This window comes from Garra rufa, chromosome 18 (genome assembly GCF_049309525.1).
Source record: "Garra rufa chromosome 18, GarRuf1.0, whole genome shotgun sequence".
Lineage (NCBI taxonomy): Eukaryota > Metazoa > Chordata > Actinopteri > Cypriniformes > Cyprinidae > Garra > Garra rufa.
Window position 1 is genome coordinate 22613192 of NC_133378.1, and position 13512 is coordinate 22626703.

The following is a 13512-nucleotide window of genomic DNA, read 5'->3' on the forward strand; positions in this document are numbered from 1 at the left end:
AATATTTGGCCATTTCTTTATGATAGAAAAGCTACAGCCACTGTAATTTCTTCAATATGTGGACATCAAAACGTGTCAAGGGTTTAAACCTTTGTTTTGAAATCGTGATGAACAGTTAGCATATTGAGGAAGATACTGATGTATTCGTCTGTGTTTGCGTTGGTTTATAAATGGCTTGCCTTACGAATCTAATGAAATGGTGCACGTTGCATTCCCAGATGAATGTTATAATAAAAAAGAGATTAAGTTTAAGATGCTCCACACATGTAAATGCTAACAGTTTGTGTGGAGCAGCATTTACTGTGAATGGAGCCGCTCTGACACACACGTATGTAACCTACACGCATGTAAATAATCAAAGCACATATATTTTTACCTGCATTGCATATATTTATCTAACCGAATCGTAGCATTTGTTAATTTTTAATAGCATTATGCTTTATGATTTTTAAACGGGTTTAATATGTGGAATGCGCCACTTTTTTGAAAATGACTCGATACAGGGAAACATGCAATCGAGGATTTAAAAAAAAATACTTGACTAGAATTCAGGCTGATGTGCACCAATAAATTTTGATTTCATGTTGATTTTGAAATCAACCTGTTCACTTTTCCTAAGTATCAGTAAGATCACTTATAAGGCCATTTGGATTACAACTTCTGAATGAATGAATGAATGAATATTGTTCTAAAGACATTATCTGATTTTATTTACAGGAGAAAAAGGTGACTCTGAGGATGATGAAGGCCTTGAGGACCTTTCAGACATGAGCGGTGATGATGATAAAGAGGATGTAGATGACTTGGAGGAGGATGATTCAGGTGATTATATGTTTTTGAAATGATTAAGGATTGTCTCTGTGCAGGGTTAGATATTCACTATGCTTCATGTCTGAACTATACATAATTTTGCTCGTATTTTTCAGCTGTCTTAACTTTAGTTAGCATGTCATTTATCTGTTCCTCATGTTTGTCATTGTTTCAGATGGTGACCAGAAGTCTTCGACCTCTAAAGACAAAGCACCAAAGATGATATTGAGCACAGAGCTGAAGGAGGTGGCTGAGGGAGATGAAGATATGGTTGAGGACCTGGAGCTCTCTGATCAGGACTAATGTCACAGTGCTACATCAGCATTTCTATTTCACATCCAAACATGATTTATACTGTTATTAAAGGAATAGCTCGCCAAGAAATATTTTTTGGTGTACTGTTCCTTTAAGAACCATGTACAGCTCCTGTTGTAGTAATTACATGTTTCTTTTTTCTACACCATTGTATTTTATAAAGTGTGAAACAACAAATTAATCTAACACTTCATAGGGTTGTCAAGTTAAACACCTTATTAAAACTTCTGAAATCTGTACTTTGTTTCAAAACTACTACAGGCTATCTTTTTCACCTCAGTATTTGGAGATGTTGCATTGTTGTGCCGAGGGCACTGTTTGTGTTCAGAGGTGGTGAATGGGTAAGCCAGAGGCGGGAGGTGGAGGCACGGGGTCGGCCCTGAGCACCAGGCTGCCAAACGCTCGTATCATCCACTGCCAGGCTGTGCTGCCCAGGTGGGGAGAGAGGAAGAGAAGAAAACAGAGAGCAGCCTGTTCTCTCGCCAAAACATCTCTCCCCTTCAGTGCTTTCACGTCACTTTCTGAAACCGCTTGGCTTTTTCTAAATGTTTTAAAGCAACGTTTTAGCTGCCAGAACTCCACACAGCTCTAGTGCTGCTCTAGGAAATTGGTTAAGAAAGAATACTCTACTAGAATAGTCAAAAAAATTCAAATTGTCCTCATTCGCTTGTAGGATTAGCTCATTTTCAGAATAAAATTTTCTGATAATTTACTCACCCCCATGTCATTAAAGATGTTCATGTTGTTCTTTCTTCAGTCGAAAAAAATTAAGATATTTGAGGAAAACATTCCAGGATTTTTCTCCATATAGTGAACTTCAATGGCGGCCAATAGTTTGAAGGTCCAAATTGCAGTTTTATTGCAGCTTCAGAGGTCTCTACACAAGCACAGCTGAGAAATAAGGCTCTTGTCTAGTGAACCATTTTCTAACAAAAAAATGTATACACTTTTTAACCACAAATGCTCGTCTTACACCAGCTCGACCTCACGCATTACATAGTCAAGCACGCCTGATGTAAGCGGACAGACAGACCCAGTGTTTACAAAGCGAACATGCAAAGAAAGGTAAAACAACGATGTCAGACAACTGTAAAGTTTGAAGAGAAATGAGTACATAGATGAAGAACGAACCACGCATGAACTTTCCAACATGTTTACGTACTGCATGAAGATGCACATTTGTATTGCAGAGCTAGTGCAAGATGAGAATTTGTGGTTAAAAAGTATATAAATTATTTTTCTCCATATAGTGGACTTCTGTGGTGCCCCGAATTTGAACTTCCAAAATGCAGTTTAAATGCAGCTTCAAACGATCCCAAATGCGGTTATAAAGATCCCAGCCGAGAAAGAAGGGTCGTATCTAGCTAAACGATTGTTTTTTGTTTACAATTTAAAGTTACAGTTTATATACTTTTTAACCTTAAGTGCTCATCTTGTCTTGCTCTGCCTAAACTCATTTTTTTCTGGTTCAGGTCAATTAGGGTATGTTGAAAAACTCCCATCTTATTTTCACCTTCAACTTTAAAAATCATCCTACATCGTTGCAGAAGTAACAACCCCGTGTTTGCAATGTGAACCTGCAAATATCAAACATCCTTTAAAAAAAGGTAAAACAGCAATGTAGGACGATTTAAAAGTTGAGGGAGAAAATGAGATGGGAGTTTTTCGACATACCCTAACTGTCTTGAACCGGAAAACAGTTCAGAGTTTAGGCAGAGCAAGACAAGACGAGCATTTGAGGTAAGAAAGTATAGAAATTGTAACTTTTCCAAAAAAAATAAAAAATAATGTTTCTCTAGATAAAACCCTTCTAACAATTTTTTCTATGACTGAAGAAAGACATGAACATCTTGGATGACAAGGGGGTGAGTACATAACTGTGAATTTTTACTCTGGAAGTGAACTTCACCTTTAAAGGGAACCCCGGGTGTTAAGACTTGTATGGCTTAATATAACAATGTTTCTTACTCAAATATATAGTAGAAAACCCCTGAATGATTTGTTACATTAAAAAAGCAACTTCCTTTTTATGCATACAAAAGCCGCACAATGTGGCATTATATCAGTATTTTATTTTCCGAGTTGTCACAGTAAAAAATAGCAACAGGTAGTGCCAGTAGCTTTTGATGTCGTTGAAAAAATGGCACCCCTCATAGTTCAAAATACATATAAAACAATGTGGATTTTTTTTTTATATATATATATATATATATATATATATATAATGTAAAACTTTTTGGGAGGTTTTTACTACATATTTCAATAAGAGACATAATTTACATTATATAAAAAGCCATACAAGTCTTAATACCCAAGATTCCCTTTAAAGTGTCCGTAAACAGTAACAATCTTTTATTTCTTTAACTTCTTGAAATCATCCTCACTTACGCTCACAACTGGGTGTGACAGCTGTTGTTTATGGCTGAAGCATCTTTCCTGTTGCATAATGGGAATGTGAGCACACATATTTTGCGTTCTGTTCTTTCCATCGTTCCCAGCTTGAGGTGCTGTTCAGAACGTCAAGCAACGTTAAATTCAGGCCACCGTGACTGAACGTCAGCTGGGCTGCATTAGAGTAAATTCAGTTTGCACCAGAGCTGCCGCATGCATCACGCGAGTCTGGGTAACAGGTTTACTCGTCTATCACTAGGAGCACAGTCTATCACACGCAGCACCTGGCGCTGACAGTCACGGGTGTAGTAAAAAGATTTTTTTAAGGGGCGGATGGCGAACGTCCCTGAGAGTCAGTTGTTCTTTGGGTTAGGCGGGGGCCACAGGGGCCCTGGCCTGCGACTGAACCTGACGCTCTGACAGCTGTTGTTGACCTGAACCCTGCCCCCCCCCCTTCACACGCTCCTTCCCCTAACCAGGAGATTTACCGTCCGCTGGGGCCGCCACTCCCTGCCCTACTGTGGAGGAGTTTGGAAATAAACATATTACTCTGAGAAAAAAAGAGGAACACGCATCTGCAAGTTTGCAATAGGATTTATTTCACCCAGCAGAGAATAGAAAAATAGGATGAAGACAAAACATTGATGGGAAATCTCGAGACGATTTTAATTAATTGCTTACATATTTTAAAAAGAAAAACCATTTCAAAGATTTGCATAAAGAGCTTTGTGCCTTCCATTTCCCTGCAACAAAGAGAAAAGTATTGTTCTTTGGGATCAATTTAAGGACAATTTAATATTTCGTCGCTCTAACTACAGCAAACAAATTCCTATAAATATTTTTTTTTCTCATTTATATGCTGAAGTGGCATTTAAGATTGGGGCTCATGATTATTACAACTGGAATACACAGCAAACAGAAAAAGATGAACAAAAGTACCACCGAGTCAGCCAGTCACATTTTGTTCAATAATAAAGATTTTTTTAACTCGTGCAACTACATTTAACAAAACGTACCATTTATTTCATCTTCAGTATATTCTCATCTTGAGCATGTTTCTGTACAATTCAGGATAACATGTCTTTCCCACAGCAGTAAGTGTGACCTCACAATGGCATTAATCCATCTACGGACCGGCATCGGGAGGGACGCACATCCTTCCCTGATGCTCTCTTTCTCGCGGGGTTGTGAAACTAAAACGGGCCCAGATGTTCGTCGGGTGAGAGTTTTGGGCCATTGCTTTGGCTGATGGCTTTTGGTCACAGGAAGTCTAAGTGCTTTACACATCGCTCTTTTTGAGGTCCTTTTCTATTCCGCTTCCTCTAGTACGTCGCCCTGTATGTGTACCTTGTTTCGTCACCGTTGAGATCAACGCTAGATCTCGTTTGAAAATTCCACATCCATCCATCTTTGGTTTTGGACTGTGGAATGCATAGTTGCACTGGTCAAGACTGCAAATGAGTTCCATCCTGTTCTTATATTTACTCCTCTTTGGAGGATTTAGTCTTTCAAAACTAAACCAACTCCAGAGAATTTAAAACTGCTGGAAGTTGGAGGAGGAGGAGTTGGCGTGAAAGCAGAAAAAGAAGGTACCACAAGAGTTCATCGCAGTGAATGCTGCAAAACAATGTCGTATGTGTACCTCATACGTGCATCTCCCTTCCTTCTGGCATGCCGTTTAAGAGCAGCTGTCTGCTCACGTTCATCTCTCGCACACTCTGACGCTTCCTGTCTCGTCCCTAAGTCCCTATTTGCACATCTTTGGGTTTTGGCTTCCACACAGCCGCTGCGAAGGGTGGAGCTGTTTTAGCCCGTGTCGTTTCATCAGTGTCTCTCCTCTTTCAGCACATTTCTCCACACTTTTCCTAAAAAGATTAAGTGCCTCTGCATAAAGGTCCTCAAGTTTGCTTTTTATTTCGGGAGGGGGGGTAGAGGGGCTAAGAGGAAGGAAAGAATAGTTCAAAGAGGGCCCCCTTCATGCCCTCTCTCTCCGTTTTTACCTCCTCCCTGAAGCACTGCCTCTGCCATATGGAGAAGCAGTCAAGAGTTTTAATGGCCAATTCTACGAGGGAGGTTTAGTGGAGTCGTAAGCTCCCGCTGAGGAGGGGTTTCCGTTCTCCTGTTTGGGGGAGGCGCGGCAGGCGGGAGGGGGCACGCTGAATGGGGAGGAAGTGCTGCCGGTAGAAGGAGGGCGGGTCTCGGCGGGCAGGGGGTCTCTGTCTGTGGGGCGCAGAGCAGATGGCGGCAGCGGGAGGGCCAGCGGGAAGCTGGTCATGTAGAATATTCTGCCAATACGTCGCGCCACCTGAGGAAAGCAGCCACATGCCAGCGTTATTTCTCACACACTGTACGCCCAACAGGAAGTGCACACGGATGTACAGTACCAGTAATACAAGATGATTGCTTTCATGTCTGCTCAGATTAATGAATGTAGAATTGTGATTACACATGAAGAAACAAATACAAAACAAGTGGTCCTATCTATAGGTCAGGGGTAGGCAAGTTCAATCATAGAGAGCCACTGTCCTGCAAAGTTTAACTACAACTAACCTTAGCAATTCTGAAGACACTGATTGGCTTGTTTAGGTGTGTTTGATTAGGGATGGAGCTAATCTCTGGAGGACAGCGGTTCTTCAGTACCAAACTTGCCTACCCCTGCTATAGGTTAATGGGGTCGTGGGCAAGATCATGAAAGTGGCCCCACAGGTGTAGAAATTACAAATATCTTCTAGCCTTCTAGCCGGGAGTTCTAATCTGTTAATTTATTACAGACCATCTTGTGGGCTCCCCAAGGTACTGTTTGGATGAACCAAATTTGGAGGCTCTAGATCAGGGGTGGTGAACTCCGGTCCTGGAGAGCTGCAGTCCTGCAGAATTTGGCTCCAAACCTAATAAAAACTCACCTGCCTGTAGCTTCCTACTAACCCTTCAGACTTTGTAGGAAGCTTGTTCAGGTGTGTTTGATTAGGGTTGGAGCTAAACTCTACAGGATAGCAGGACTCTAGGACCAAACTTGCCAAGTCTTGCTATAAGTTAATGGGGCTGTGGGCAAGATCATGAAAGTTGCCCCACAGGTCTAGAAATTATAAATATCTTCTAGCCAGAAGTTCTAATCTGCTCGTTTAGTACAGACCATCTTGTGATCCTGAAGACCTTGATTGGCTTCGGCACCAGTCGGTACTGAAATTTTAAAAACGTTATTTCCGGCTAACATTTGAGCGCTGTTGAGCGGATTCTTGCTTCTGTGCGAGCGTTCGGTAGAGAGTGTGAATCGATAATCATTGTAGATAAGTCATATCTGTTGAGCATATGAACACAATGGCGTTGTTTAACAATCTGCTCAACACTCAGATGTTAGCCAGAAATTGACGTTATTTAAAATTTCAGTACCGACTGGTACCAAATTTGGTACTTTTGAAAAACACTGCACTGAACCAAATTTGGAGACTACATCAGGAGTAAATTTTAGATTAAAACGTATCCACCGCACCTGCTCAGACATTTTAATTGATCCTGTAGACCTTGAATGGTTTGTTCAGATGTTTGATTAAGGTTCAAGCTATCAAGAAGCAGAATAGGATCCCTTACTCAGGGATATGGAACTTTGGCCACTGGGATTGGCAACTCTGACCTAGTCCCCTGTTCTGCAGAGTTTTGCTCCAACCCTAATCAAACCCACCAGTAATCCTGAAGACCTTGATTCACTTGTTCATGTTCGTTTGATTAGGGCTGGAGCTAAATTCTGCAGGAAAGTGAGGACAGAGTTGCCCACCCTTTCTTTATGGCAGGGGTTCTCAACTCTGGCCCATGAGATTCATTTCCCTGCAGAGTTTAGCTACAACCTTGATCAAACTCACCTGCCTGTTACTTTGTAGTGATCCTAAAGACCTTGATTACCTTGGTCAGATGTTTTTGATTAGGGTTGGAGCTGAAATCTGCAGGAAAATGGATCACGCAGGGCAGAGTTGAGAACCCCTGCTCTATGGCACGGGTCTCCAAACTCGGTCCTGTAGGGCCGGTATTCTGCAGAGTTTAGCTTCAACTTGCCTTAACACACTAGTCTGTAAGTTTCTAGCATGTCTAGTAAGACCTTGATTAGCTGGTTCAGGTGCGTTTAATTAAAGTTGGAGCTAAACTCTGCAGGACACTGGCCCTCCAGAATTTCTTGTCCTTTAGAGTTTAGCTATGCCTTATTTAAAATATTTAAACACCATAATCAGCTAATCAAGTTCTCAGGATTACTTGACAGATAGTTGAAGTAAGTTCTACATGATACTCCTGGTACAGCAGGTCTTTTCTTTACCTGAGAGCGGATCTTGAGGGCAGGCCCGAGTTTCAATCCCATGTTGTTGAGCAAGTGGTCTTCCGTCAGCAGCGGCAGAGTCTCACCGTCAATGGCCTGCTCTCTGAAGACCTGAAATAGATGACTTGGCTTCAGCTGATGTTGATGAACATTCACCATTTCACTCCACATGCACACAATTCACATGACTCTCATTCCACGGGGAGGCTCATGCACACTAGGCATCTGCAGTGAAATGAAGTGCGCTGCGGTCGACGGTGGGGTTTTGGTGATGCGTTGCGCATGCGACAGACTGGCATCCAGTGTGGTGAGATGTGTGACAGAGCTGTGAGTGAGAAAGATAAGAGCAGCGCAGAGCGGCCTTCTAACTTTTTCAAAGTACGCTCTAGAAACATCTAAATCAAGCTATTCTGGTCTAATGTTCTCGTCTACAAATTGCAGCACGTGATCTTCACTGTGTGCTGTACTGTATGTCTCCAGTAGCCCCTGTTAAAGGCAGGGGGAGGAGAGGAGGCGTCCAACGCTCTGCTCCTGCTCTTGTCCTCACCTGTGTATACTCCCCACAGCCTGCTAGGCTGCTGATGAAGCTGCACACCTCCTCCACACTCCACTTGCTGATGTCCTCGGCTGCTCCCGCCTCTTCTCCGTCCACGAAAAGACCTCCCATGGCGCCTGTGGGCCCGCCGGGCCGAGAGGAAGCAGAAATCATTAGAGACAGAAGGCCCCCTGTTCCCTTACACGCACGCTTGCGCCTACACACCGCTCTGTTATTGACCCTGCCTATTACAGAGTTTAGCAAAGGTCAGCGACAGGGCCCCTTCCTGGGGGAGGTCTCTCAGCTGGAGCAGGTAATGCATTTCAGATGGCTGAGGTTGCTCTGCACTCATTTGAGTTAGGCGGAGACAAACACTTCAGCTTCTTGCCTTTAACTAGATATTATTGCTGGGATAAACCTTCTATGCTTCTTTGATATGTTGGTATCTCTTAAAATAATATTTCACCACATTTTTGTGGAACACAAAAGATATTTAGTACAAAGTTCAAACAGAAGTGGATAATGATTGTGGCTGTCAAGCTCCAAAATGTACCAGTAGAAGTACCTGTTTGTGAAATTAACTTTGAGGAACAACCTCAAATGTATGTTCCTGACTTCTTTCATGGTATTTTATAGTGTTCTTTAGCACAGGGACGAGAAAAAAACTTGCATATTATGGTAAATAATATATATTTTTTTGTTTTTCAGTAAACAATGACATAATTTTAGGCAATTTTTTGTATAAGTCATGTTAGTGTGCATACCTGTCTTGTTCGCTATGAATAAGATAAGACTTGTGTGTTGGTATACTAGTGCATTTTTGAGTGTGAGCCAAAATCTTTTTGTATGTTGCATGTTCAGTATTTGCTACAACGCCTGAGGAGGGTTAGCTCAGCCTCTCTCTGAGTTGGTCACTTCCTAATTAGGAGATTCATTTTCCATTAAAACTTGCTCTGGGCTTGCTTGCACTCTGGGCTCAATTTCTCAGTTTCTCTAACTCTCTCGCTCACTCTTTCTGTCTCTCTGAGGACAAGGAATACTATTTGAACTCCAGATTTTACAGATTGTTAAAGTTGAGGAGCAGGCATATGGTGTCACTAACACTAGTGCTGTTTATGTTCATTTTAAATAAGGAGTGCATTGAGTGAGTTGCTGAACTGGAATTGGAAGATTTTGAATATGAAAATTGTCTCTGAAATACAGTATCTCTCATTGGCTCTGATTGGATTTTATCATCTGAATTTTAAACAGCTGTAAACTCACCGGTATGAAAGTAAGGGCTGGTGTATGGAAAGGTGAACGGCAGAGTTTGTCCAGGCAAGGTGGGTAAGGGTGGGATTCCTGGTGGCAGGTATTTGGCCTCGCTCTTGCTCAGTCCTGACGTGAAGAGGTGGTGGGTTGGTGACTCTTGGCCAGTGGAGCTACAAGGAGCACTGAGTCTTCCCTCCCCCAGCTCCTTCACCGCTTCACTAGACTTGGTCACATCCTTGCCCTGGCACACCTCTGAACCGAGACTGTGTCCGTCAACTTTGGAAAGCCTCTCGGGCCTGTCTTCCTCTGCATCATTCTCAAAGTCTTTCATGTCTTCATCATGTCCCTCTGTTTCTCCATCCCGTGCGCAGACCTCCCCAAGCATCTCTTTAGTCTCAGATGAACCCCCTTGCTGGTCCCCTCTGAGTGGTCCTCCTTTTCTAAAGCTCTTCCTGTTGCTAAGGTCTTTAGAGGAAGTGCCTGCTGCTGCCCCCTGGTGGTTGAGCGAAAGTAATGGGGTGTTGTTGTGCCTCAAAACCAGCATGGCGTTGCGGCGATTGAGCTCTTCTCGGAGTGGGTGGCCCTCTGGGATTTCTTGCAGGCTGCGCAAGGCAGGGTGTTCTGCAGGGAGCCCAGGATGCAGGCCCAGCGGGTCCGCCAACAGTCGCTGCCTGTGGAGGTTCTCTAACTCCTTCTGTCTCAACAGTTCAGCAGACATTTCCAACCTGGAGGAAAAATCCACAGAGAGACACGATGCAACAAAGCTTGCAACTATTACAAAATAATATGAAACTGCACTCACAGTATTTGTGTGCATCATCAATTAACTCTTATTTCTTGCTATAGTACAATAAGTTGCTCAAACATTCATTTTAACAAGAGTCTGGAGGTTCATTTCTCTGCATCTCTATAACATTACCTAGCAAGGTTTTGTTTACGAAGAATCTCCTGTTGACGGGCAAACATCTCTGCTTGAGCAGGCTGCAGGAAACCATAACCTAAAGCAAAATGGCAAAATAAGAAAGTGTTCACGGATTATACACATTATTACATAGTAATCAATGCAGTTGCTCCAAATAAATGATGCTAAACCTTTTTTGCAAGTACTTTTAACCAACTGGTCTCAAGGTCAGTTTTAGTGGATATACGAAGTCAGCTCTTCAAAAGTTCACACAGGTGTCCTAGCAGAGTCACACAGGTACAGTTTATGATATTAACTATGGACATGCTACACTAATGTTTGATCACCAGAAAGTGTCTCTTTTGCTTTGATGTAACTAACTAACTTTTTTTTTAAGTATTGTTTGAAAAGTCCATTTGTGCTACATTAATTTAAATGCACTAGTATGACACATTTTGTTTTCTTAAAAAAGCCAATTGTAAATTATTTTTGGGGTTACTGTAAATGTGATATATATTTATATATATATATATATATATATATATATATATAAATAGATTTAACAGAGACCTTTCTTGAATATGGTTGGAAAACAACCCATAACCCATGAAAGGAACTCCCAAGTTAAATGAGCTTAGGGTTAATGTGAGGGTGTGTTACATCTGGCAGAGCGTGCTCACCTGGGGCTTGGCAGAGGGCAGAAGGCATGCCCAGGAACGGGGGACGCAGGTGAGGCCCCAGAGCAATGTGAGGAGCATTCTGCGGGGACAGCAATGGAGGAGGGTGCGATATGTCTCTGTGTACACAAACAAAAAACACACCATCATTAACCAACTGCTACTGTTTTTCTCCATCGCACATGAGTAGCACCGCAACAGTATTAGTACAATGTTTGCAACTTCTGTTGCTGTTCTGTGGCATGGGATGTGTACCTTTAGCAACCCGCTTAAAGTCATCATGAAACTGTGTTTACAACCCATTTTATTTTTTATTACAATGCGAAACAATGTATGAAATGTAGATATAGTTTCCAATGACCTACAGTATATGACAATGTTAATATATTTGGTCTTTGTAGAATAGATCTGCTATGCTGCTGAATTGCTGCTGCAGGAACTTGTGACTTGTGAACTTAAGACAAACAAGTAGAAAATAAAATAACCCAAAGCAGATCTATACAGGTGGAGCTGGGGAGGTGGATGGTTTCAGAAGAACTGTGAAAGTATGCTGTAAAATGCTCTAGTGGAAGCTAACCAAATGTAAATGTAATCTTAGTTCCTAATTGGCTGCGTATGTAACATGAACCAATCAGCTTGTGCCAAGTAGTTTAACACCGTGAATATCATCATTTTGTATTAACTGCCTGCGCCATCTAGTTTCATGACAGAACTTGGCATGTAAGTAAACATAGTCTGTTTTGATGTCATGTTGACTTTAGTACAGTGTTTAAACCCCAATATACTTAAAACGAAGTTCCTTTTTATTCTTTGTTCAGTGGTAAAACAAAGTTCGAAATCCCGACGATGCCCACTCTGATGAAAGCAACTTTTAAATGAATATGTAAATGTAATGCATGCTTTCCTTTCAGTAACAAAAAAAAAACAGCAAAAATGGAGAAATCTGCAAGCAATTTTATATATAAAAAAGCAATAATCACAACATATGACACATGGGTATGTTTGCACGAGCTGTGCAAATTACATGTATTTACATGGCACTTTATTCAATATATTGCTTAAAAGCTTTTTATTTGGTACTATAAAGCAGCTCTCCACTGTGTTCATGTTTTACCCATGAACATCTCATCTCAGAGGACTCAACAAACAAAATAAACCCAGAGAAGAGTTCCGCGTGAAAGAAGGCGGAGCCTCAGCGCACACATCCTTTTCCCAATCGTCACGGACCAATGGTAGTACGAAGGTGTTTTGCAGCTGGAACTAACATTTCTGGAAAGTTCACTTTGGCAAGCCGTTTTAAACTCCCAAAACAAACTTAGTTTTGGATGGATTTTGTTCGAAACGACGTCACAGTAGCATTCTTTGATGTTGCTTGAAGTATTTCAGGGCCTTTACTTACATCCACTTTCTTATTGTGTGATGTTTTGGTGTTAATACTTTTTTTTTTTTTTTACATTTTGGTACAGCTGCGTGGCGGTACGCAGGTTCTTTACCATAACTCTGAATATCTCTTACTAGACTGTTAATGATACAGATTTGAAAGACATGTTTAGACCATGTTGTGTTATGCAAATAATACAGATTTCCAACAGTCTAATGGATGTGCAGAGTTACGGTAATGATTCAAGTTTTTTCAAGTCAGGTACATCTGTACGGTGTTATGGTAATGATACAAGATTGTTTTAGCTGTGTTGCGGTATGCTAACAATACAGATTTCCAACAGTTTAAGACAGCTATGTGGTGTTATGGTAATTTTTAAGGAGTGTGGTACACAGTTATACAACATTATGGTAATGAACAGGTTACCAGCAATCTGTTACTGCAATGTGGCGCTATACTAACAATACAGGTTTCTAAAGTCGAATACAATATGGCAGTGTGGTGTTATGGTAATGCTGCGTTTTCTTCCATCGGTTATTTTTATCATTCCCTCCGGTGCATGCAAGCCACCGTAGCCCCTCATCAGTCCTGTCACGCTGCGGACAGCGGCACTGTTTGTATCCTTGCCCCCCCCAACCACCACCACAACCTCCATCATCTCCTCGCTCTAGCTCCCTCCCTCTTGCTCTGCAGCCCTGCCACTCTGGTAATGAGGCCTGAATGCACAATAAGAGCATGTCATACTCCGACAGCTGGGGCGGCCCCCCAGCCTCGCCCGGGCTACAGGCTGAAGCACCCACTAATTAACACAGTTCTTCCTCTTCCACCCCAACACACACACGCATACATCCCCCTGTCCTTCCTGTCTCTCTCCGCCGTATTCAGCCAATAAAAAGGTGGCGTGTCGCGTAGCCTCAATTATATTTTTCCCCTTTTGTAGAGGCAGAG

The 13512-nt window shown here is 41.9% G+C and overlaps 1 protein-coding gene across 1 annotated transcript in view; it reads right to left on the bottom strand.

Moving 5' to 3' along the window:
• Window positions 1–4180: 4180 nt before the first annotated feature.
• The window catches only part of LOC141290894 (sterile alpha motif domain-containing protein 11-like), a 74713-nt gene continuing 65381 nt past the window's right edge, over window positions 4181–13512 (bottom strand). The window contains exons 8-13 of the mRNA XM_073823038.1: window positions 11187–11302; window positions 10525–10603; window positions 9618–10330; window positions 8367–8491; window positions 7820–7930; window positions 4181–5821 (exon numbers count right to left, since the gene is read on the bottom strand). Of these exons, the coding sequence (XP_073679139.1) occupies window positions 5579–5821; window positions 7820–7930; window positions 8367–8491; window positions 9618–10330; window positions 10525–10603; window positions 11187–11302 (1387 nt within the window). The 3' untranslated portion in view covers window positions 4181–5578. The remainder of the gene's footprint in view (window positions 5822–7819; window positions 7931–8366; window positions 8492–9617; window positions 10331–10524; window positions 10604–11186; window positions 11303–13512) is intronic.